Genomic DNA, 26,397 nt, shown 5'->3' on the forward strand with positions numbered 1-26,397 from the left:
TAAGCTTTGAGGCATTGTCAAGCGGCACAATCAAATAATTGCAGAAATGCACAAGTATTGAGTAAGCTTCAAGCATGATCAATGGCATGGTATAAAATGTTCTCACGAGTATCATACCCAGTGTGGTCATTCAGTCTAAAACTTAAAATGTTCCTCTGCATGAAAGGTTTCAGAAAGAGACAGTGAAGGTTAACAGAATATTGACCTCTGTACAATTCACATTTAAAATTAAAAGTAAGAAATAAGTTTGATTTTTAAAAGACAACAAACAGCAGAGAAGTATACAGAATATTAGAATGTGATAACAAACTTTAAGAATGCCATGCATATACCAAATGATTTAAATTTTTTAATTTAGACTTATAGCACAGTTAACAGGTCATTTCGGCCCACGAGTCTCTGCCGCCCAATTTACACCCAATTAACCTACACCCCAGATATATTTGGAAAGGTGGGAGAAAACTGGAGCCCCTGGGGAAAACCTACGCAGACTCGGGGAGAACACACAAACTCCTTACAGACAGCGCGGGATTCGAACCCATGTCCTGATCGCTGGAGCTGTAAAGGCGTTGCGCTAACTGCAACGTCAACTGTGCCACCCTCTGGAGGATAGTTTGTCAGAAAGGGATTGCTCAACTCATAAAGCAGTAAAAAAGACAAAAACTTTGTCTTTGAGCACAAAAGCAAAGGCATATCCTGCAAAAGTACTTGGTGAATGAAGTGGTCTGATAGCTCAATCTGTTTCCATACTTCTGTTGTATTGAGATGCTGTATTTAATTGCAGGGTGATTATATTGTCCCCATGAAGGATAATGAATCTGATGATACATACATAGACCCAACAGAGGAAAGTGTTCCCCAACCAATATTTAAGCGTAAGTTTTACATCTTTTATTTTTGATTATGTGAAAGGAGGAGGAGGCTATTCATCCCATTCAAATCGATGCCATCCACCACTTACTATCCACCAACACTTGGGATAACTTCCAGAAGGCAATTAGCATGACCTTGAGACATGGGTGGAAGCAAGAGCATTACTTGGTGATGGGGAGAATATGCAAACTTCACACACGCTGTAGTTGACAAGTGTCAGCTAATTTTTTTTCAGGAAAGTACCTGGTCCAAGGTATAATTTGTTGAATCATTAGCTATGTACTAGAATCTTGTCTGAGTGCTACTTGTACCGTGTAACCCAGTACTACCTGTCGCATGGTCAAGTGCTCGGCAACTAAACCGGCTCCCCCACCAGGCCAGCCTGGTGCGGAGGGTGGCTAGACACCCAGCGGGATGAGAAACAAGACGTGTCAAAGAGCAGACGAACCCTTTTGTAGGGTGAAGTGTGGAAAGGGCAGCCCTTGCATCGAAGCTTGGTCTGACCATTCATTGCAACAGAACTTCACCCAGCCATCTTGGATCCAGGAGGGGATGTCAAGAGGGTGGATCTGGACCTGTGCAATTCTCACCTAAAATCCATTCACGCACACGTTGTTCCTTTCTAAGAGTGGGGTACCCTCACAGTCTGTGTCAGAGATCGGCCTATATAGCCACTCCAGAATATACATAATCATGCCCCCACAAACTGACTGAAAGGAACCGTCATCATTCTATGGGATGATAGACAGAAGAAGACTCGAAGCTGAATGGGAGTGGCATTATATTGAGTGTAGTCAGAGAATTTCAACATTAGTGACGTGCTATGAACAATGTGATTTCTCAAAGCATATAAATCTGTTCACAACCCTTGGACCCCCACCAGCTAGGCCACGTCCTCTTCACACCGCTCCCAGTAGGAAAAAGGTTCAGGAGCCTGAAGACGAGCACCCAGCACCACAAGGACCATCATCAGATTTCTGAATGAATGAACAATGAACCACAGACTCCACTCCACTTGCTCCTATTTTCTTGCATTATTATTTATTTTTGAAATGTCATTTATAGCAACATTTGCACTGTGAATGCTGTCACAAATCAACGAATTTTGTGACATGTTCATGACGATAAATTCTGATCCTGAACTCTTGTCAGGAAGATACAGCCTTGACGTGCTCACAGAAAGGAAAAGTTTATTTTTCTCAAAGGTGGCTACAGCAGAAGACTGGGTCAATGTTAACTTTCCATCTTTTAAGCGATTGAGGACAGGGAGACCAAGAATGGAAAATAAAGAGCAGACAAATTGATTTTTTTTTTATATATATCTTTCTTGAAGCCAATTTGATATTTTTCCTTTGGGCTTGATACCTGACTGGTTATAATTAAAATGAAATCAATTTTGAAACAATTATATTTAGTTCCATAAATAAAATGCATGCGAGTAAATGAAAACATCATCAATTTTCTGACTTAGTTAAGATATAAAGTGAGTAATCTAAGATGGAGATTGAGCACAGGATTAAATGATATGATACACATTCAAAGTTGTTCAAAGATTGAAAAAAAATGCTGGTAAATTTGGAATTGTGAGGAAAGATGTGGTTAGAAATTCTAAAGCCTTATGAAATAAAATCAAATACAGTCTAACTCAGTTTGTTTCATTCCTGCCTTTGGAACTGATGGGATAAATCTTTAACACTGAAAACCCCCTAATATTCATTCCTTGATCTATTTACATTGCCCTAGGATTTCTTGCCTTAATAAAAACCGATTGATCCAGGTTAAATCACCAGACATAACTCTCAGCACCAAATGACCAAATTTTTTAAAATCTGTTCTTCCCTTCACCTGACACAGATGCAGAAGCCCAAGGTCATACATGATGTTACAAGCCAAATATCATTCATTTTAACCATCTGAAATTATATACTGTGCAGGATTTGAATGCTGCAGTGGATCTAACTTGATTTAGACCTGCTGTAACATTAATTATTGGGTCTGCTGCCTTCCCTGGACAGCTCATGGAAGATGAAGCCTGCAAGTAGGCTTCAAAATTTCACCTTGTCCTTGATCTCCAGCCTTCAAAACCAACCGTTAGCCTCACTGCTGCCTCCTATTAAGGGGCACGGTTAATGCAATGCTATTACAGCTCCAGTGACCCAGGTTTGCAGTCTGAAGAAGTCTGTGGGTTTCCTCCCATGTTCCAAACACGTACAGGGTTAGTAGGTTAAATGACATATTGGTGCAATTGGGCAACATGGGCCAGAAGGGACTTTTACTGTACAGTGAGGTGGGCTCTGCGGTCTTCTTCAAAGGAGGTTGCTGCCCGCCAAACTGTGAGGCGCCAAGATGCACGGTTTGAGGCGTTATCAGCCCACTGGTGGTGGTCAATGGGGCAGGCACCAAGAGATGTCTTTAGGCAGTCCTTGTACCTTTTCTTTGGTGCACCTCTGTCACGGTGGCCAGTGGAGAGCTCGCCATATAACAGGATCTTGGGAAGGCGATGGTCCTCCATTCTGGAGACGTGACCCATCCAGCGCAGCTGGATCTTCAGCAGCGTGGACTCGTTTGGCGGGCAGCAACCTCCTTTGAAGAAGACCGCAGAGCCCACCTCACTGACAAAAGGCAAAGGAGGAAAAACCCAACACCCAACCCCAACCAACCAATTTTCCCCTGCAACCGCTGCAACCGTGTCTGCCTGTCCCGCATCGGACTTGTCAGCCACAAACGAGCCTGCAGCTGACGTGGACTTTTTACCCCCTCCATAAATCTTCGTCCGCGAAGCCAAGCCAAAGAAGAATCTCTGAATTAAGCTTTTTTACAAATTTAAAAATGTTGTATCTTGGAGAATAAGCTGTAAAAAAAAAATAGTGTAACCAAGCAGGAATCAGAAGCATTATCAAAGAATGTGTAAAGGAGTGGGGCATGTTCAATTGGATAGACAAAGTCAGAGGGTTTTTTTCATAATCTCAGTGTGTCCCAGAGCACAAAACTATATATTAGGAGTTAAAAATTCCATTGACTGCTTCTTGACATGATTATGCTCTATCTTAATAAAAATTTCTTACCATTAAACATGTTTTTCAATTTTATCTATCGATCTAATAAAGTGATTTGTGTTTCATCAGCTCCTCTCGTGAACAGAGCAGCCAAGCCGTCCAATAAACCAATGGGCTTGTCCTCCAGCCCCAAAACAGGATACATTCATGATTCAGGTACTCAAATATTTTCAAAATGAATTGTGAGATCTTGCCTAAAATACACAGCTTTTATTTATAGAGCAGTTCATCTACATGTCAATGTTATAGCCTTGGGATCACATGAAAACTGAAGGCAGATTGCATACTCTCCGGGATTTCTACTGGCACAAAAGAAAATCTTTTGTTATTTCAAGCATGGAAAGTGGACTGCAAATTGGCTTTGTACTGCCTGGAATATAGCCACCACTTAGCTTAAACCTGCATGATTTTTTAAAGTCTGTACCATCCATCATTCTGATGATATTTGTATGGTCAGCTATAACTTAAAACAATATATTGGGATCTTACATTACTTATTTTGGAATTGTTTGAGGCAATATGTTGATACGACTTTTCTGTGATGAAATAAGGGAAGAATATTTTGGAGAACATTGTTGGCTAATTTTCCTTCAGTTCCAAACGTTAGCATGTAGTAGGTAACCATGCACACATGAAGACTACAGTGTAACTACCCAAAACTATTGTTAGACCACAACTGGAACATTGCTGACAGATTTGATCTTATTTAAAGCAGGATATACAGGTAGATTTTTGGAGTTGACACAGAAATAATTCATCTCATTCATTCCTGGCCTTATTTGGAAAAGCTGAGGAGATTGGGCCAATATTATCTGAAATTTGGATGGAGAAGTGAAATTATTGAAACTTGTATGAATCTAAGGGAGCTTGATGAATGTGAAGCCAGTGATGATGCATCCTCTAGTGTGAGAATCTAGAACAATATACATGTATAGATGTGACAACTGGAATAGGAAAGGACAAAGATAAGGAAAAACTAGAGAAGTTACTGGGAATTCTCTACCACAGGAAACTTTTGATGCATGTTTTAAGTGTAGTGAAAGCTGAAAGAAATTTGTAGACGCGTTTGGATTATGGGGATTAAGCAGGAACATAGAGTTCAGGCCAGCAATGGGCTATGATATTGATAAATAGCTGAACAGCCAACTGTTCCCTTCCTGAGCCTGTTTCTTATGTTTCACCATGCCTTCCCATATTCCAAATAGGTGTATTGTCTACAACCAACCAGGGAATGGGGAAGATTTGTGAAGGGGTAAGAATATAGAAGGAACTATATATATTTCCTCTCTTGCCACAGATGCATCAACAGTTTGCTGGGACAGTTGAGTTGGGATGAACAATTCAGTTCCACAATAATTGTACTTCCAACATCAAAAACACTACTTTATTTGCAGTTATTATAAATGCAATAACTGCAAAGCAAGATTATATGATGCCAAATTTTTAAGTTTTCTGAAATATTGTCATATCTATTTCATTATGTGTGGAATTAGAAATATGTTTAAATGTACATTATAGGTGGGTGAATGATCAGTGAATGAAAATTAATCTGAAACAGATTGACATTGCTTTAATAAATATATTACTGTGTGAGTATATAAACAACCTAAACGGTATACACACGAAGGCTGGTAATCTGTTATTGGGGAAGATGTAACATGAAACCTGCACATTTAGGTCAGATGTATTCATTACTTTTTATCCAGATAAACCTACTTCCGAGGCACAATTAGGCACAGAAAGCGCACAATTTCAAGGTAAGAAATGTCAAAAATAAGTATAATGTTAGAATTAAGTCTTCAATATATAGAACAGAGAACAGAACAGGCCCTCTACCCCATTATTGTCCACACTGAACATGATGCCCATTTAATCCTATCTGCTTCCACGTGGTTCATTCTTTATTCTCTGTTCTCTGCCTATTCATGTGTGTTTCTAAATGCCTCCTAAAACATCACTATCATAACTGCCTCTACCATGTCCCCTGGAAGTATATTTCATATACAGGTCAAGTACCCCTTATTTGAAATGCTTGGGACCAGAAGTTTTCTTAAAATTTCTGATTTTGGAATAATGGAACTGATAAGCACAGTAGCTTCAGCAAAATACCTGTATCTGCAGGTTCAACTGCCACAACAAACAATAGGCACTTTCAGGTGGCCAAAATCCCCCGATGTAAAGCCTCATATTATGCTCATGTACGGCTGTCGGGAGGTCACTTGAAAGCGAAGGAGGCGCATTCGAGGCAAACTTTTTAACCCTCCTCCGGGAGGGATAATCGCCGGAGCACTGAGGTCCCCCCGGCACATGAATGCAGCCGCCTGAAAGCGGCTGCTAAGGGAATGACAATCAGCTGGCGAGTGCCTGACAGCCTCCCTCCTGCCCCTGGCCCCCGGCGTGGGTTGTCAGGGCAGGGGCAGCCGGGGCGGGCTGTCCCCATACTGATCCCACTGCCCCGCTCTCTCCCCACAGCCCTATCAGTCCCCACACTGTGGGCCGGCTGACGCAGGCTGTCAGCGCTGTAAATATGCAGGCAGCAGGATAATCATCCTCCTTGTGTTCACTGGTTTCCTCACTCTGGGGTTCTGCATCACTCTGAACTATCACTTTGGGCTGGCCCATGTTTTCATTACACTGTGTCTGTTTCTAGCTCCTGCTGGCCCCTGTTTCTTCTCCGGTGGGTTTATGCATCGTCCAGTGTCTTTCTGGGTCTGCTGTGGGGTTTTACAGTTTGTGTGGGATTTCTGTTGGGTTATTTGGGGGGTTAGGGTAAGGTTGGGTCTGAATTAGGGTGTCCTTGTGACCCCTCTTGTGTGTGCTGGCTTGGGGAGTCTGCATTGCTGATCCCGCTGCCCCACTCTCTCCCCACAGCCCTATATCAGTTCCCACCAGCAATGCTGACAGCTCACGCTGGCCGCCCCACAGTGTGGGGGCTGATAGGACTGTGGAGAGAGAGCGGGGCCACGGGATCATTGTGGGGATGTCCCTGCGCTGACAGCCCACGCCAGCTGTCCCAGCTCTAACAGCCAGCCATCCCAACCCTGACAGCCCGCAAGGACAAGAGCCGGAATGTGTTCTGAGGTGCCTCCCATGAAGCTGTACCTTTCAGATGACCAGCTGCGCTTGGTTCTGCCACCTGAACGACCATTCCACAGGTCTGAATCCGCTTCTGCAGGCGCATTCTTGGCAGAGAATGGACCTGAAGAAGCCTAATGGCAGGCTTTTTGAGCGCTGACATGATTCCACAAGTGAAAAATTCACATGAAATAATGCTTAGTACTTACCAAAAAAGAACTTGATCTCTGCTTACAAAAGAAAACCACCTCCCCACCGCCGCCATCAGTCCTGACACATTCCCCCCCCCCACCCCGCCGCTGTCACCGGTCCCCGGCACCTCCCCACTGCCACCACCAGTCCCCAACAATGGACCCGCCCCTGCCAGGAGCCAGAGGCGACTTCTCCGATGCAAAGAGCACCACACCTGATGTTGAGAATGGAGTGGCTGTCGTCAATTCTGGCTGCAGCTGATGGTAAAGACTTGGACCTAACTCCATTTGGCATCTTCCTGGCCAGAAGCAAAGATTTTTTTTAACTTATTATAATCAAAATGGTATCAACAGAGCGTCATAGCCCCACATGGGCAAGTCAGGTGTTGAATTATTTTTACTTGTGACATGTCAGCGCTAAAAAAAAAATTTTGGTTTCTGGATCTTTCTGTACCTGCCTCTCCCTGTGTGTAAAATAAATCTTGCCATTCAAATCTCCTTCAAACTTTTTCCCTCCTCATATTAAACATATGTCCTCTAGTATTTGATCTTTAAACTCTGGGAAAATTATTCTATCTGCTCCATTTGTCCTGTCATAATTTTATCTACTATTATCTGGTCACTCTCAGCTACTGATGCTTATATATAATATCCTCCAGTCCAAGCTACATCCTAGTGAACCTCTCCTGCACTCTCTTCAAAGCCTCTAAATCCTTCCTATAGTGAGTGTGGCAACAAGAATTACACCCAAATATGCCCGCTAAGTAAGCCGTACTCCTCTTTTACCACCCTATCCACTTATGCTGCCACCTTCAAGGGCCCCTAGACCCCTCTGCTCATCAATGTTTACTATCTGTTTTCCTCTTGCATTTGACCTCTCAAAATGTAGCACCTCACTTTTGTGTGGATTAAGCTCCATCTGCAGTTTTTCATCCAAATTTCTAACTGATTTCTATCCAACCATATCTTTTGCCAACCTTCCTCACTCTCCACAACTCCACCATTGTTCATGTTGTCTGCAAACTTGCTAGCTGAACTGCTTAACTTTCATTGCATGCATCACAGAGGACCCAGCAATAGCCCCAGTGGAACACCCTGATCACAGACCTTCACTAAGGAAAATATATTAACATTATTAATTGAGAAGTTTAAAGATGAAATTTAATAGCAGCATTTAGATAACATTAAAAATTATTGCACTCTGTTCCAAAAGAACTGAATAACTGTCCTTTAACTCCCAGCAATGTGCTAGTACATTATATAACAAAATTGTTCTGTGAATATGTAAGTACCAACACATGATGCAAAATAAAGTTTTTTTTTTAATTAATGTACTTTTCTGGATGTGGAAGATGCTGTTAAGGCCAACATTTATTGCACATCCCTACTTCCCTTTGAGAAGGTGATAGTGAAGCTACCACCTTGGAACTAATGGGACTGGGACCTTTGGGATTTTAATCCAGGGTCAATGAAGGGATAGGCACATATATGTAATTGGAACAGTGTGGGACTTGAAGGGAACAGCATGAGGTTTGGTGTTCCTATGTGTCTGCTGTCCTTGTCCTTTGCTGGAGAGGTTGTGGGTTTGGGATCTGTACTGCAGCAACCAGGGTAGTAAGATTTTGTGGACTGAACACACTGAAGCCAAACTGTGTCAGTAGTGGTGCTGATAATTGGAGATGTATGGGTATCTTTGATAGTGAAGAAATTCTTGGATGATTTTGGATATGGGAAGGTGGTGGGTATTCAATCAGTCTCCTGACTTGTAGATGGTGGAAAGGTTTTAGAATCTCAAGAATTTATCGCCAAGGATTTTGTTTATTTTTGTAATCATGGAACAATAATGTGCCCAGAGCATCTATCCTATAAAAGAAAGTGTATGGGGAACTTAACTCCAAAGTACAAAATCCAATGTGTCAGGAAACTATCTTAAAACATTTCAATTTTGGGTAACATCTCAATGTATTTGCTGTTCATTTTAATACGTGTTCTCCTCTTGTAGAAGTGTATGAAGTTCCAGATGACGCGGTAAGATGTTGATTAATTCATATGAATAATTTCAGAAACTTGTACAAACTTTGCCGTAATTAGTCAGGAAAAGAGAAGCACATAAAACTTCACTCTGACAGTTTGCCTTAGTTCCACCTGGAAAAGATCGTCTAAATCAAACCTCAATCAGATAGATTTATTGTGGACAAGAAATTTAAAGGGTAGTGTGACCAATGGGGTAAGATTTCAGAGGCAGTTAAAGGGAACTGCAAACGGGAGTGTTCAGGCAAGGCACTGCCCAAAGATAATATGTGCAATCCAGGAATGTTTGTCCAGGTGATTCCACATGGTGTCATTCACCCAAGTCAGCACAGCAGCATTAATGACAAGAAGCGCAGCTGATTTGCTTCCCACAGTTGGCTGCTGTTCTCCAGTCTTAAGTCAGAAAGATTCTGCTAGGGCATTCATCCTGGTGAAAAATAATTGACCTGAAAGTGTAGAGAGAAGACAGACATGAGACTGTAGATGCTGGAATCTGGAGCAAAAAATAAAATGCTGAAAGAACAAAGAAGGACAAGCAGCTTCAGTGGAGGCTACAGAATAGACGATATTTTGGACTGAGACCTTGCATCAGAACTGAAAGTGTAGAGGGAAGGTATCCAGTATAGATCCGATGTACTGGCTGTCAATCTCTACATCCTCAATCTTGATGCAGGGTCTCTATCTGAAATGTCAAACACACTTTGCCTCCACAGATGCTCTGTGTTCTGCTGAATCCTTTCAGCAGTTTAACTTTTGACCTTAAATGTTGGTTCTATTTCATGATAATATAATTTTTAAAGAATTTATTTTACTATACTGTAGAAGCCGATTCCAACTATTGAAAACCATGCCGCCCAATTACACCCAATTAACCTACCAAATCCATACATTTTTTGGAGGATGGTAGAAAGCCAGAACACCTGGGGAATCCCACGCAAGTCACGGGGAGAATGTGCAAACTCCTTACAGAAAAATAGTGGGGAGGTAATGAAGCATATAAGGATAACCGAGGAGGTAGTGATGGCTGTGTTGAAAAAGATAAAGGTGGATAAATCTCTGGGACCAGACAAAATATTCCCAAGGACACTCAGGGAGCCTAGTGGACAGATAGTGGGGCCATTAACAGAGATATTTAGGATGTCACTGGCCACGGGGGTAGTGCCAAAGGATTGGAGGGTGGCACATGTGGTTCCGCTGTTTAAGAAAGGGTCTAAATGTAAACCTGGGAATTATAGGCCCGTGTGTCTGACGTCTGTGGTGGGCAAGTTGATGGAAAGTGTTCTGAGGGATGGTATTTACAATTATTTGGAGGTACAGGGATTGCTAGGGAGTAATCAGCATGGTTTTGTCAGGAGTAGATCATGCTTGACAAACCTGATTTGAGTTTTTCGAGGGGGTTACAAAAAAGGTTGATGAAGGGAAAGCTGTAGATGTTGTCTATTTAGACTTTAGTAAAGCTTTTGACAAAGTTCCCCACAGGAGGTTAGGAAAAAAGGTGGAGGCATTAGGTATAAATGAGGAGGTAGTGAAATGGATTCAGCAATGGTTGGATGGGAGGTGTCAGAGAGTAGTGGTAGAAAATTGTTTGTCCAATTGGAGGCCGGTGACTAATGGAGTTCCTCAGGGATCGGTCCTCGGTCCACTATTGTTTGTTATATATATTAACGATCTGGAAGTAGGGGTGGAGAATTGGATAAGCAAGTTTGCGGATGATACAAAGATTGGTGGTGTTGTGGACAGTGAGGAAGATTACCATAGATTAAAAGGTGATTTAGGAAGGCTGGAGGTGTGGGCTGAGAAATGGCTGATGGAATTTAATACAGATAAGTGTGAGGTGTTACATTTTGGAAAGGCAAATCTAAATAGGCCATATGTATTAAATGGTAGGCTATTGAGATGTGCAGAGCAACAAAGGGATTTAGGAGTTGTGGTAAATAGTACCCTCAAGGCTGATACTCAGGTAGATGGTGTGGTGAAGAAGGCATTTGGAATATTGTCCTTCATAAATCGGAGTATTGAATTCAAGAGTAGGGAGGTTATGATGAAATTGTACAAGGCATTGGTGAGGCCAAATTTGGAGTACTGTGTACAGTTCTGGTCACCAAATTATAGGAAAGATATAAACAAAATAGAGAGAGTGCAGAGAAGGTTTACGAGAATGTTGACAGGATTTCAAGGTTTGAGTTCCAGGGAAAGGTTGTGCAGACTGGGGCTTTTTTCTCTGGAGCGTAGAAGATTGAGAGGGGACTTGATAGAGGTGTTTAAGATTTTTAAAGGGACAGACAGAGTAAACGTGGATAGGCTTTTTCAATTAAGAGTGGGGGAGATTCAAACTAGAGGGCATGGTTTAAGATTGAAGGGGGAAAATTATAAGGGGAACATGAGGGGAAATTTCTTTACGCAAAGGGTGGTGGGGATGTGGAATGAGCTTCCGCCAGACGTGGTCGAGGCGGGATCATTGGTTACATTTAAGGAAAGACTAGATAGTTACATGGATAGGAGAAGACTGAAGGGGTATGGACCGGGTGCTGGTTAGTGGGACTAGGAAGGTGGGGATTTGTTACGGCATGGACTAGGGCCGAACTGGCCTGTTCTGTGCTGTAAGTGGTTATATGACATCGGATTCGAACCCGGGTCACTGGTACTGTAATGTTTCTCTCTTAATGTGATGTCTGACATATTTTCAACATCTGCAGCTTTTTTTTTAAATTATTCTGCTTGATCTCTTTATTAGTTCACATTACACATTTATTGTAACTATAAGTTCTTGTATTTTGTAAGATAAGCATGCATACCAGTGAAGTATTCCTCCAAGCACATCTCTAACGTAATTGTTTCTCCTTAGGAGCCTTCACCACCAATGCTTAAGTGAGTATCAGTTAATGGGGAAGGTGGGAGAAATTATTGATGGTAGAATGGAGTTTGACATATTTCAGTTTTAGCCAGAGCTTAGTTTTTATTGGACATGTGTGGGCAATTTGCAAGATGATCAATTCATCCACAAAGAAGCAACTTTTCTTTAGATTCCCAGCAAGCTAATGACCTCAGATCCTTATCACGCTGGGGCTATCAGTCTTGATCCTATCAGAGCTGCAACTAGCCAGAGAAGCCAAGGCCAGACCACATACTCCTGCAATCAATGAATTTTTGTTCGGGACTTTTGCCACAAACAATACTCCCCAACAACCTTCTAGCAGAAGCTAGGAATCTGTAGCTTTATCCTGTGAATGTGCTCCAAAGATCTCAGGAATTTCAGGGATATCACTAAATTAATCTTTCATTTTAAACAGTAATTTTTCATGCAAGAAAAACAAATATTGTATCTGCAGAATGAATTGGAAGGGTTTCTCTCCCTGTCATTACAGAGGCTATCTATTGCAAATGTTAGGCTGGTTCATTATTATATCAGACTATTCATGGGTATATTATTGCAGCAAATTAAATAATTCAAGAATCCAACAGAAATTTATTGGGAGAAATGTTACGTTTATTTTCAAAATAATTCCCACATTAGTAGTGTAAAATTAACGGCAATGTCATAAATATTTTTGCAGTAAGTGTCCAGTCATTTTGCTTTCATCCAGTTCTACTCCACATACTTAGTTGATCCCAAATTATAAAAACTATGACATCAGTCCTTCAGCAAGTGTTTTCTTCTTGCTACGTTGTATAAGTGCGCCCCCAAGTGACCAAATCAAATATTCGTTCACCATCACTAACATTTTATATAGAGTCTTTTTAAATAATTACTTGATCTTTGATCCAAAGCATTACTATAGCTGTACTCTTATCAACTTTATAGTTTTAAATTTTCTGTTATGGGAGAGATTTTCTTGTTTTAAAAATCCATTTGATTAACACAACTGCAAAGCAAAACCTTGTCAAAATTAGGAGTATCTAACCAGAGTAAAGCAAGGAAGAGGATGACCAGCATCAGTTTTTGATGAATCATTAATTTACAATGGAAAAAAAAAATATTCCATTATTGATTATAACAGACATGCATCTCACCTAGAATCTTGACCTGGAGAAGTGAGACGAGTGCCTCACAAACTAGCCATAATGGAGACGTTGGGCCTTTCAAAAGACTATTGGTGTTTTCTCAGTCAATGTAGACAAATGGCAGAGAAACTATGTATCATGCTCATGTCACTTGCAGGGTTGCAATGGATGCTCATCTTGAACTTTTGCTAAGCATTTCTCCAATGGGATCTTACTGTCTAAACTACGGAAAAATAAGGCAGGAGTGTTTGCAAATGAATAATTGTAAATATCCACCATCTCTTTGGGAAAACTGCAAAAGCCCTGGAAGTCCAGGGCTTTTGGAAAGCAATTTCCAAAGCAGTGTTGACCTAAGAACATTGCCTCCAAGGGTTCTTTTGAAAGTTTGCTGTATGTTTTGTCAGGAGCTTTTCAATATTCTCTCCATTCATATATGTGTAAAGTTGTAATCAGTAACAAATTATCTATTTCTGTTTGAAGGCCCAAGCCACAACTTCCTAAACCTGGATCCACAGGAACAGGAAGTCCAGGATTACCTCATCACTCTTTCCCCAAATTGACCCCTCCATCAGAAACTCCCAGGTACCTTTTTTTAAAAAAAAAACTTTTACTTAAATGCCGAGAGAGCACAGTCAGACTAAGCACTGCATCAATGAATAATAGGTAGTGTGATACTTTAAGGAACAAATATATCATGTGGACGTGAAAGTAGTAATCTTTTTTTTTTACTCTTTCAGATGAGATATAGTTAAACCTTTGTTTTTTGATTCACAATATGAATCAAAAGCTACAAAATATATGTAACCCTCAGGATAAGCTGCTCAGATGTTTTTTTTGGTTATTTTTCCTTTTTTAATAGAGTAAGTTAGGTGGGGTTTTTATACACACACACACACAACAAATATATATGTATTTTCTATTCTCATCCAGTGTAATGGAGGGGGGACTGAGTTTATACTGTTTGAAGTTTTATCTTGATATATAAATATATATAAACCAATAAAAAAAGATTTAAAAAAAAACAAATATCAAAAATTTGTGACCTGTAGAAATAAAGTAGATGAACTACAATTAAATTAATAGAGGGATATGGGGAGTGGGAAGGAGGTTTTGGCTGTGGCTTTCTGGTGAGGATTGGGGATGGAGGGGGAGAGAATCTGGGCACAGTGAAGTTAGCACCAGAGGCCACCCAATGTGCCAACACATGCTGCATATGGGTATTATCACTAAAATGAAGGATCCAAATCCCTTAGAATGTCCTTTTTCGCTTTGCCATTTTTATGTTAAAATTGTTTATTTGAAAACTAGCATTGCTTATTGGCCGCCAAACCTTGAAAGAAAGAATGAAAGAAATTTGTCCTTTTAATGAAAAAAAAATCATAGAAAGATTGTAGTATAAAGTATATTGGTAGTGATCTTCAGGGAATTGCTAGAGTCAGAAATAGTTCCAGAGGACTGGAAAATTGCAAGGAGGGAGAGAGGCAAAAGACAGGAAATTATAGACCTGTTAGCCTAATTTCAGTGGTTGGTAAGATTCTAGACTCCATCATTATTGATGAGCTTTCGGAATACTTGAAAACAAAAGATAAAATATTCTGAAGTCAGAAGTAAAACACAAAAGTCTACAGACATGGTGGTTGAAGTAAAAACACAATGCTGGAGAAACTCAGCAGGTCAAACAGTGTATTTTACGTAGCAAAGATGAAAATACATCTTGACGAAAGGCTTGAGCCCTTAGTCAAGGTATGGAAAAATGTTGGCAGGTGTCAGAATAAAAAGGTAAGGAAGAGGCAGGGGGAGGGGCATGGTAGCAAAGGCAGGAGGTAATAGGTTAAGAAGGGAGGGAGGGCACAGCAGTAAGCAAGGGGGGGGAGGGATGGCTAGGTGAATGGAGAAGGAAGAGCTGAAGGAAAGAAGACAGAGGGAAGGGAAAGAGATAAAGTGAGAGTAGGTTAGCAGAAACTGGAAACATCGATGTTAATGCCATCGGGCTGGAGAGTGCCCAGATGGAAAATCAGGTGTTGTTTCTCCAATTTATCGGTGGTCTTGGTGGGACAGTACATGAGACCATAGACAGACATTTGAGTATAAGAGTGGGACACAGAACTGAAACGGTTGGCCACTAGGAGGTCCCTGTCACTAGTACAGACAAAGCGAAGGTGTTCAGCGAAGCGATTTCCCAGTCTACGCCCAGTCTCTCTGATGTAGAGAAGGCCACAAAAGGACCATCGAATGCAATAAATAAATGGCGTGGATACACAAGTGAAGTGTTGCTTCACTTGAAAAGCCTGCTTGGGGCCCCAGACTGTGGTGAGGGACGAGGTGTGAGTGCGAGTGTGGCACCTTCTGCAGCCACAGGGGAAGATACCAGTGCAGTGGCGTGGGGGGGGGGGGTTAGAGAATATTAGGGAGGGATGAGTGCATGAAGGAGTCACAGAGGGAGCAGTCCCTATGAAAGGCAGAGAGGGGAAGAGAGTGGAAGATGGGTCTGGTAGTTAGACCCTGTTGAAAGTACCTGAAATTCCACAGGATAATGTGTTGGATGCGGAGGCTGGTGGAGTGGTAGGTTAGGACAAGGGGAATCCTGTGTTTGTTGCATCTGGGGGAAGTGGGGGGCAGGGCAGATGAGCAGGAAATGAAGGAGATGTTTTTCAGCCATAAGGTGGTGAATGTGTGGAGGCCAATTCATTGGGTATATTTAAAACACGGTTTATGTGCAAGTTCTAGATTAGTAATGGTGTCAAAGTTTACAGGGAGAAGGCAGGAGGATGAGGGTGAAAGAAAAATACATCACTCATGATTTGAATGTCACAGCAGACTCAAAGAGCTGAATGCCCTAATTTTCCTTCTAAGTTGCATTGTAAGAAAATTATTTTTGACTATAAGTAAAAACACAATGCTTGAAAAACTCAACAAGTCGAACGGAGTACTTTATATAGCAAAGATAAAGATACATAACCAACATTTCGGGCTTGAGCCTTTCATCAATCTATGAGCAAAATGTCAGCAGGTGTCTGAAAAAAATGGTGGGGGGGGGGTAGGAGTACAGTCCCACAGGCAGGAGGTAATAGGAGGATAAGGGAGGGAGGGCACAGCAGCAAACAGGGGGAGGGGGGATGGGTCTGTGAATGGAGAGGGAAGGGAGTGGAGAGCTGGAGGAAAGGAGACAGAGGGATGGGGGAGAGAAGCCTTCCCCCCCCCCCAACCATTTTGTTTGGCCACCTACCCATATTTTGTCCACACCTTGATGAAGGGCTCAAGCCCAAAATATTGCTGATGTACCTTCATCTTTGCTATATAAAGGACACTGTTTGACCTGCTGAGTTTCTCAAACATTGTGCTTTTACTTTAACCACAGTGTCTGTAGACTCTCATGTTTTACTTACTTTTGACCAATTTGTTCTTACTCTATCCATGAACGCTGAACCTTATCGTTGTTTTCAGTGCACATGTCACTGAAGCAGGAGTCAAAAATGCAAAACTGTTGATTTTCCCTTCATAATATCAGTAATCATATTCAAAAGAAAATCCTACTGGCTGTAAGTATTTAAATCATATTTGAAGGAACTGTATTTTCATACAGCAATTTCTATTTTCACATGAATCGATAATAAGGAGATGTATTGTCCATAAGGCAACTGTATTTTGATGTTGGAATTGTGGCAAATATACAGTATAATCTCTCAAAAAGGAATAGGACAGCTTGCTTTATCTGCAAATGTACGATGACACTAGATATTATTCTTGAAAAAGTCCTGAAAAAAAAATCACAAAGTCGAAATCTGAGCCAAAGCATTATGCCTGACAACTCCTTGACCTTATTACAAAAAGATGAAACTATTTCATTGTAGATAATTTTTGGTGTGTCACTTGTCTCTAGCAGTAATGCCACTGGCATCAATCCCATCCTATGGTACCTTCAACATTGATTGCAGGTTGTCAAAGCTTTTATTGTGCAGATATCTATGTTCTTCATCATGTGTTCTATTGCAGAAAAGATTCACCACTGAACAGAAAGCTACCCACTTTGAAACCTGTGAGTGTTGACAATCAGCAAAGGATTTCCTCTTCTCCCTGGAATAGCTTTAAAGTAGAAACTTGATCATCAATGAGAGTAAACACCAAACCACAAAGGCCACAATATCTCAGTCTTAATTTCAGATCCAAAATCATATCATGGTACAGCATAGAGATGAGGGTTGGGGGAGGGGGGATGTGGGGAGAGAGAAGCATAACTTTGTTATTACATGAAAATAACTGGAAGAAAATGAAAGTCACTCTCTAATATTTTTACAGGAGGCTTGCACTGAAGACGAATATGAAGTTTGTGACCCTGAACCAAGTTAGTAATGTTTGACATTATTTACTTTAATTTAGCCTGATTATCTCAGTGTTAATGTCTTTGTATGTACATTGCTTACAACAAAAGTTTACTTTAACATACTCCATAATGATTTTAATGGTTAAAACCCTTGTGTTTGTGATTTGGGGTTATTTTATGACTTCTAAGAAAGATGGTTGTTTTGTTGAGTTACCATCGTTACTATGACATCATATGACATCATATCCGAGCAGACAAGGAGTTCGTTCTCATTCTTGGAATGAGAGTAAGCTCACTTGAGAAACTTTTCTTTGAATTCATTATTAATCATTTATTATCATTTTAATTCCGTTATATTTGTTTGAAGTTGATCATCATTTACAATATGCTTTGTTTTACTCATCGTTATGAAGTGCAAAGCTATGAAAATGTTTATTCATTTTTTATCAACCCAAATTAAAGCTATTTACAGTTGCAATTATGAAGTTTGATTTATTTGGATGAATAAGATACAGTTCGGAATATCGAGGCTTATGTTTCTTGGAAGATGACATGTTTTGAGATTGGGAAATATTAGGAGTGGGAAGTATCATCTACAATGACATCCAGATCTTGATGGCAAATGCGTGGAGGAATGAATGATGCACCAACTCAAAGCTGACGGAGAGAAATCAGGTTGAAACAAAAATGCATCAAGAATTGTAATAGTGGGTTAAAATCATCATTAGTTGATTTTGCAGCTAAAAATAAATGACAGTTTGGTTTAAACTGGGATTGGAAAAGTGAGAGTGAAATTAGTCCCCAAGTTCCCAGGATAATAAGACAATGTTCCATGTGAATGAAATAGATGAGAAGGGCCTGTAGAATCATAGAATCTTTCTTACAGGAAGGTTGGGCATTAATTACAGATATTGGAATGAAACTAGATGTCCTGAATAATCAAACAGAAAGGTAAATATTATTATGGGAAGAGTGTAGCTGATGTTATAATTTCTGTAATTGTTTTGTATGGCAAATAAAATGCATGTAATGCTCATGTTTTGCAGTGACATGTTTATATTGCAATGATTATAGTATAGTAATAAGACTGGAGTATTTTTAATTGTATATTTCCTACAAAGAGAAGGGCTCATTTCTACAGCCTCCTACTGTACACTCTCATCTCACTTTAAAAACCAGCAGGGAGAGACGAAATTGAATTCTGGAAAAATGGGATACTGACATGTTTAAGAGAATATCTGGACTTCTCCAAACTGAATTTTTTTTTTTCTTTTTACTCAGTAATAGTAGGAAAGTAATCATGGCTTCTTAAAATATTTTCAGTTGTTTAAAAAAAAAGTGAACAATATTAGTTTTAAACATACTCTATTCTTTAACCAAGCACATGTAAAATATTAACTTGACCAGAACTTTAAAAATCTGGAAAGAGTTGTAATTGTAAATAAGAGACAATAATTATACAAGATAGATAATAATTATTCACAGTAATCCTAAAAAAAAGTGACCTGCAATAATGCAGTCCTTTTGTGCTGTCAGAGCAGTCTATGACTAGTGTAACTGGCTTTATCTTCATTGCCCTGATGTTGCATTCACAGATCAAATTGACCTTTGCCCCTGTATCCAGCTTGAAAGGAATATTTGTATGCAATGACACAGTCCACTTATCCTGCTCGACTCTGTTGGTTTATAGTCTTTCTGCTCTACCATGCCAAAAAAGAGTGCATCACTGAGAACAGTTTCTTCTATAGCCTTCATGCTTTCACTTCTGCTTTGTTTCCCATTGGAAAAACATTGTTTTGTATAGTGATTCTGCCCTTTGCACATATTGCAGACTTTTCTATAGGCTGGTCATTGTTTTGGTGCATGTTGAGTACCACATCTTTTACAATTGAATATCTCTCCACATTTTTGTTGTTTCCTATATCTAATTTTTTTGTTTATGTATTGGTGCAGACACTGTGGCCTCAACTATGTCTTCATTTTCACCGGCTTTTGCACTCTCACCAAACTTTTTCACATGCTGCAGAGCTATTTTACTGGCGTGGCATATCTTCACAGCTCCAGCTCAGTTAAACTCTGTCTCATGCAGAAACCTCTCTCTCTCACTTTCTTATCAATAATCCTGAACACAATTTGATCACGGATCATTGAATCTTGCAGCAGTCCAAAATTGCTTGTTTTTGCTTTTAATTTCAAGTCTGTTTTTAAAAAAAAAGTATCAAAGCTCTCTCCCTGCAGCTGGATGCACAAGTGAAACATATACCTCTCGAATTTTGCATTTTCCTTTGGTGAACAGTGTTCATCAAACATCTTGACAACCTTGTCAAACTTGCCCTGGTCTTCTGCCTCAGCAAAAACAAATGTGTTGAAACCCTCTAGTGATTGAGGTCCCATCACAGTAAGTAGCATTGTATTCTTCGGTGCATCAGGTTTGCTATCGAGTCCAATGGCTTGCAGGTATAGCATAAATCATTGTTAGAACAACCTCCACTCATGGTTGCACTCTGCACACTCCTGGTACCATGTGATGTTTCTTTTATTGTAATAAAGAAGCTTGAGTTCTATTATAACATCTATACTTTATTAATTAGTCTCATGACTTTGTGGAGGCATCCATTTTGAATCTACCCCAAGCTGCAACAACTTGTCTCTGATTCCTTCTAGTGGTCAGGATTATCACTAGCACTCTATCATTACAGCTGCCTTCTTGTCTACGATGAATGCGAGGTTAGAATTTGTGATGGTCCTGACTATGTTTGCTACCTTCTGCAGCCTTCTGTGTTCCTGAGCACTTAAGTTTCGAAATGAGGCTGTGATGCAACCATCCAGTATACTTTCCACAGAGCCCTTGTAGAAGCTTGGTAAAGTATCTGACAAGATACCAAAACTCCTCAGAATTCTTGGAAAGCAATTCTTGCAAAGCAAAGGTGTTACCTCTAGATGCTGGCTCAAGGAATAATCTTCTGAAATATGGCCTCCTAGGAACTTGAAATCTTCTGAAATATGGACTCCATCTCCTTTCCATCAATACAGGTGTATTTTAGGCATCTCCTTCCTAAAATCAGCACTGATGTTGAGAGCAGGATTGTTGTTCTGGCACCACTTAATCTCCATCCTGCACTGATTCATCATCTCCAGTTATTCGGCCAAAAAAGGTGATTTTGTCAATGAATTTGTAGATTAAGAAAGTGCTGAACTTGGCTACGCTGTCATGGTGTACAAGGAATGGAGTAAAGGATTTTTTTTTTGCCATATTCCAACATTGCTTCCTTGTAGTCATTAAATTTTGGACAAATTTATTTTCCCATGCAATTGGTTTGCTCTGGAAACTGCCATTGAGACTTTACTAGTATCAGTCATTTGCTCTTTTTACCAGTCTAGTTTACTGTCAAGAAAGCGAGAGTACCTGTTTAAAAAAAAAAGCCATGACCTTACATTGTGACCCTCTGGGCCCCATAGAATCAGGCTGGGGTTAAAGTTTATCCCTCAGATTAATTAGAGTGGGAGAAATTGTATAGATGAACTATTTCCCCAGTTGATAATGGGACTGGCGTCACGATTAGATGCTGGTTGGATGCAAAGCAAAAAGGCAACAATGTTTTTTTAATGTTATTTCTAATCTGAAAATATTGACCAGGCAACACAATTTTCAAGAGTTTTGCAGATAACCTTGAGATCAGAGTATTTATGGCCTAGTACAGATCTGGAGATCCTATTCTAACTTTACAAATATTGACAATATTTACATTGCTAAATTTTCAAATACTTAATCATTTAAACTTGAATAATAAGGAATATGTTTCAGATATTACAATTACTCTTCTCCCTACTTTAACCACCTAGGTGATTCCACTAGTAGTACGGAGGATTTCAGGACAGTTAACTTACCAGAAATTCCGAAACCACCACAAAAGGAACTGTAAGTTAAGTTCATTTGAATATCAGTTTGAGTCAGCAGATAGAAATTATTTTACCACCATCCAAAAGCTGAGTGTCATATTTTCTAAAATTCTGAACTAAAAACACTGGAGTTACTGAAGGATCTAATTACAATGTATGGTCATTGACCTTTGATGTAACTTCTGTATATATTTTGCATTTCAATCTTGAAGATGTCTTGGACTTCCACTGTATAAAAGCCATGAATGTTGAATTAAAACACAAAATTATATCAAGAATTCTTATGAAAAGTCACTGAGCCAAATGATTAATTATTTCTCTCTCCTGGTCTGCTAAGTATTTCCAGTATTTTTTATTCTTTTACTCTTTATGTCAAACTATGAAATTGATTATATTTTCATATCTCAGGGAAGGACACAGAAATGCAAACAAATTAAGAGGTACATATAAAATTAGGCAACATGTATTGAAATTATTGAAACTATTAAAATCTGCATTAGTTGAGAGTGAATACAAGAACCAGACAAAGAACATGAATAGTTTTACCTCTATTTAATCAAAGCACTTTTATGAATTATTCGGTAGTTCAAAAGGTTTAGAATCAACAGAATGCTTAGAAAATAGATTAAAATCTGTATAAATTAATAGTTTTGTAGTATATAGAGAAGAGACATAGAATGCTTAGAAAATGGATTACAATTTGTATAAATTAATAATTTTGTAGTATATAGAGAAGGGACATAGAATGCTTAGAAAATGGATTACAATCTGCATAAATTAATAGTTTTGTAGTATATAGAGAAGGGACATAGAATGCTTAGAAAATGGATTACAATCTGTATAAATTAATAGTTTTGTAGTATATAGAGAAGGGACATAGAATGCTTAGAAAATGGATTACAATCTAGATATTCTAATAGTTTTGTAGTATATAGAGAAGGGTCATATAAAGATAATGTGCTAAGTTTGATTGTTACTCCTAGGTACAGACACATCATAACTAAAACAGACTCTTTATTTCTCATGTTTTTGTTACAATAGAAATAGTCTAATTTCATTATCAGGTTTGCAACCCTCGGTACCATGTCACATCCCAAAATTATCAAATGTCAAAAATTACATTTGAAAATACTGTCACCTACACTGTTGTTGTCACACCCACCATGACATTTCTTTCACTTCAATGGATTCCTCCTCCTACACACGTCGAGGTCATCAGATGAAACTGTTGATCTAGCCAGAATAATATGAATAAAATACCACCACAAATGCATTAATTGAAGAATATGGGTCAATGGAAAAACTATCTGGAAATTGGTTTAATTCTTAACCTTGTATTTTACAGAAAACCAACAAACAGGCCTCTCCCAAAGTTGGTAAGAACAATAAGTGATTAGTGGATCTGTACACGGATTCTTTTTGCTTTGGCATCAGAAACTTTTCTTGTTTGTGGTCGATTGTTCACAAGCATCACAAATTTCTGTCAGGGGAGATTTAAAGGATCTCCACGCTGGTCACCATGAATTCAAAGAAGCAGAGAGATGGGTTGATAAATTTGCAGCTGGCATGAAGGTTGGAGGTGTGCTGGATAATGTAAAAGATTGTCGTAGGTAATGTCAGGATATAGACAGGATGCAGAGTTGAACAGAGAAGTGGCAGATGGAGTTCAATCCAGATAAGTGTGAAGTGATGCATTTTGGAAGTCAAGCGTGAAGCTGGAGTACATGGTTAATGGCAGGATTCTTAAAAGTGTGGAAGGTTTCCTTGGGGTTAAAATCCATAGATTTTAAGATTGCTGTGCTGGTTGATAGAATAGTTAAGATTTATGGTATGCCAGCCATCATTAGATTGAGTTTAAGAGTCTTGAGGTTGTGTTGCAGCTCAATAAAACTCTAGTTAGACCACACTTGGAAATATTATGTTCAGTTCTGGTCACTTCATTACAGGAAAGTGTGCAAGCTTTGGAGAGGATGCAGAGGAGATTTGCCAGGATGTTGCCTTGATTAGAGAACATAGTCATTTTTCATCCTTTTGCACTCCAAAGAGAAAAGGCCTAGCTTTGCTAACTTTGCCTCATGACATGAGGTCTACAAGATTTTGAGAGGCATAGATAAAGGGGACAGGCAACCCCTTTTTCCCATGGCAACAGAAGAAATTACCAGAGGTCATCTGTTTAAGATGAGGGTAGGAAAGTATAAGGGAGACATTAGGGGTAAATTACACAAAGTAGTGGGTGCCAGAAAGGCATTGCCCCAGGCTGGTGATAGAGACTGGTACAATAGGGACATTTAAAAGACTCTTAGAAAGACTTCGGGATATATAATAGAGGGTTATGGGTGTGAGGTAGGGTAGGTTTAGATTGTTGAGTTGATTTATATAGGTCAGCACAACATTGTGGGCTAAAGGGCATATTTTGTGCTTTTATGATCCGAGGACAATAAGATTAGTCAAATTATACTGATAAATCTCTATAGTTCTAAAATGCAAAAAGCCTTGGATTTATCTACCTGTGTTGACAACTAATGGGGATGAAGAGGAAAGACATATTGGTATTACATGTAAATTCTGTTCAGATTACAAAAACTATGGAAGAGATACTATGGATCATTTATTTTTAAGGTTAGAGGTGCATGTAGGATTCCAATCACACTAATTCTCCAATAAAAGGGTCAATGTAACTTAGAAAAGTGATTTGGCATTTTTAATAGCTAGTAAATAATTTTACATTAATTTCATATTTTCATCTTTGCCTTTCTGTAGTTTGAGTACAGTTAGCAATTCACCCCCTTTTCTTTCTTGATTTTATATATTTTTTTCAATCTGATGCAGAGAATCAAAGAATCAAGGGATCAGTCACATTCTGAAGGTAGGATTTTTTAACTTTTAAAGCAACCTTGTACAAAATCAAAGTTCAGATTTATTGTCAGAGTACATTTAGTACATGACATCACATACAACCCTAAGATTCTTCTTTTCCTGCGGGCCAAGCAGAATTTCTACATAGTATTTCAAAAAACGGTACTCAAAAGAGATATATGTATACAAAAGAGAGAAATGTAAATAAACTGTTGAACAGAGAAAACAAATAAATATTCAGTAATAAATAAAGTGCAAAGTAAGAGTCCTTAAATGAGTCTCTGATTGAGTTTGTCATTGAAGAGTCTGATGATGGATGGGTAGCAACTGTTCCTGAACCTGGTGGTAGTTGCTTATGGCAGCAGTCGTAACGGAACACGTCCTGGATGGTGTGGATCCTTGATGATTGCTGCTGGTCTCTGACGGCAGCATTCCATGTAGATTTTCTTGATGGTTTTGTCTAAACTATATTGGACTCTGCCGCTACCCTTTGCAGGGCTTTCCGCTAAAATGTATTAGTGCACCCATATCAGGCCATGTTGCAGCTAGTCAGCACATTTTCCACTATACATCTGTTGAAGTTTGTCAAGGGTTCGATGTCATACCGAACCTCTGCAAACTCCTGAGGAAGTACTGAGAGGTGTGGGTGCAAGTGGAGCATCTCCTGCAGTCACAGGAGTAGATCCCAAGGTTGGGGGTGGTTGGTGGAATGGAGGAGTGGACAAGAGTGGAGGAAGCAGTCCCTACAGAAGATAGAGAGGGGAATTGTTGTCTGGTGATGGAATCGCATAGTAGGTGGAGAAAATGGCAGGGGAGAATATGTTGGTCACACAGGCAGGTGGGGTGGAAGGGGAGGACAAGAGGAATCCTGTCCTTGTTGGAGCAGAAGGGGCCAGGGGAGACGTGAGTAATGGTGAATGTGCAAGTGAGGGTCGAGTTGATGATGGAAGAAGAAAGACAACTCTACTGATCTGGCATAGAAGTCCTTGTCCTGTCAGCAAATGCAATTGAGATGGAGGAATTGAAAGGAATGGAATCCTTAAAGGGGACAGGGTGTGAAGAGGTGTAGCTTAGGTAGCTGTGGGAGTCGGTCTCCTGAGATGAAGACAGAGAGATCGAGAAAAGGGAGAGTGTTGCTGGAGGTGGACCAAGTGAATTTGATGACAGGATGGAAATTGGCAGTAAAGTGGATGAAGTCAATGAGTTCATCACGGTGTATGAGGCAACACCAAAGTAGTCGTCCACATAGCAGAGGAAGAGTTGAGGAACCTTGCCTGTGGAAACGTGTAGCATAGATTACTCCACCTAGCCAACAAAAGGCAGATGTAGCTGGGGCCCATGCAGGTACCCATGACTATCCTTTTGACTTGGAGAAAATGGGATGAGTCAAAGGAGAGAACAAGTTCTGCTAGCCAGTGGAAGGTAGTGGTGGAGGGGGACTGGCTGGGTTGAGAAAGAAATGAAGGCTTTGAGGCCTTCTGTATGGGGGACAGAGGTATATAGCGATTGGATATCCATGGGAAAGAAGAAGCAGTCAAGTTCAGGGAATTAGAAGTTATTTAAGTGATGGAGAGTGTGTGGTGTCCCGGATTTAGGTAGGAAAGGACTGAATCAGAGTGAACAAAATAGAGCTGAGGAAGTGGATACCAGTTCAGAGAGGCAGGAGCACGTAGAAACGATCAGTCTGTCAGGACAATTGGGTTTGTGGATCTTGGGTAGGAGGTAGAAAATGGCAGTGCGAGGTTGGGAAACAATGTGATACAATGGTTTGATGAGTTTTGGTGGGGTCCTGTTGGAGGGGTAAGAGGAAGTGTTTGAGAGCTGTCATGTGGCATTAGCCAGAGGTCAGTGCGCTGGCCTTCAACAGCTCCCATCTTTATCTACGGATTTGATGGTGAGGTTGAGATATAGTGCAGAGAGAGTGGAGGGCCATGCATTCCAAGGGGGTGAGATTAGAATGGGTGAGGGGAGTGGTGAAGTCATACAGTTGATGTCTTGGCAGCAGTTGGAAATATAAAGATCTAGAGCAGGTCGAAGACCAGAATGAGGTGACCAGGAAGAGAAAGGTCTGAAGTAGAGGGGGGTGGAGATT

The 26,397-nt window shown here is 40.0% G+C and overlaps 1 protein-coding gene across 8 annotated transcripts in view; it reads left to right on the forward strand.

Moving 5' to 3' along the window:
* The window catches only part of blnk (B cell linker), a 149,776-nt gene that overhangs the window by 112,874 nt on the left and 10,505 nt on the right, over nucleotides 1-26,397 (forward strand). For all 8 annotated transcript variants that reach the window (XM_069900488.1, XM_069900487.1, XM_069900490.1 and 5 more), the window contains 11 exons: nucleotides 785-875; nucleotides 3,999-4,085; nucleotides 5,636-5,686; nucleotides 9,198-9,223; nucleotides 12,072-12,094; nucleotides 13,709-13,810; nucleotides 17,222-17,264; nucleotides 17,525-17,570; nucleotides 21,393-21,468; nucleotides 22,795-22,825; nucleotides 24,279-24,315. In XM_069900488.1, coding sequence (XP_069756589.1) covers nucleotides 785-875; nucleotides 3,999-4,085; nucleotides 5,636-5,686; nucleotides 9,198-9,223; nucleotides 12,072-12,094; nucleotides 13,709-13,810; nucleotides 17,222-17,264; nucleotides 17,525-17,570; nucleotides 21,393-21,468; nucleotides 22,795-22,825; nucleotides 24,279-24,315 — 613 coding nt within the window. The remainder of the gene's footprint in view (nucleotides 1-784; nucleotides 876-3,998; nucleotides 4,086-5,635; nucleotides 5,687-9,197; nucleotides 9,224-12,071; nucleotides 12,095-13,708; nucleotides 13,811-17,221; nucleotides 17,265-17,524; nucleotides 17,571-21,392; nucleotides 21,469-22,794; nucleotides 22,826-24,278; nucleotides 24,316-26,397) is intronic.

This window comes from Narcine bancroftii, chromosome 10 (assembly GCF_036971445.1).
Source record: "Narcine bancroftii isolate sNarBan1 chromosome 10, sNarBan1.hap1, whole genome shotgun sequence".
Lineage (NCBI taxonomy): Eukaryota > Metazoa > Chordata > Chondrichthyes > Torpediniformes > Narcinidae > Narcine > Narcine bancroftii.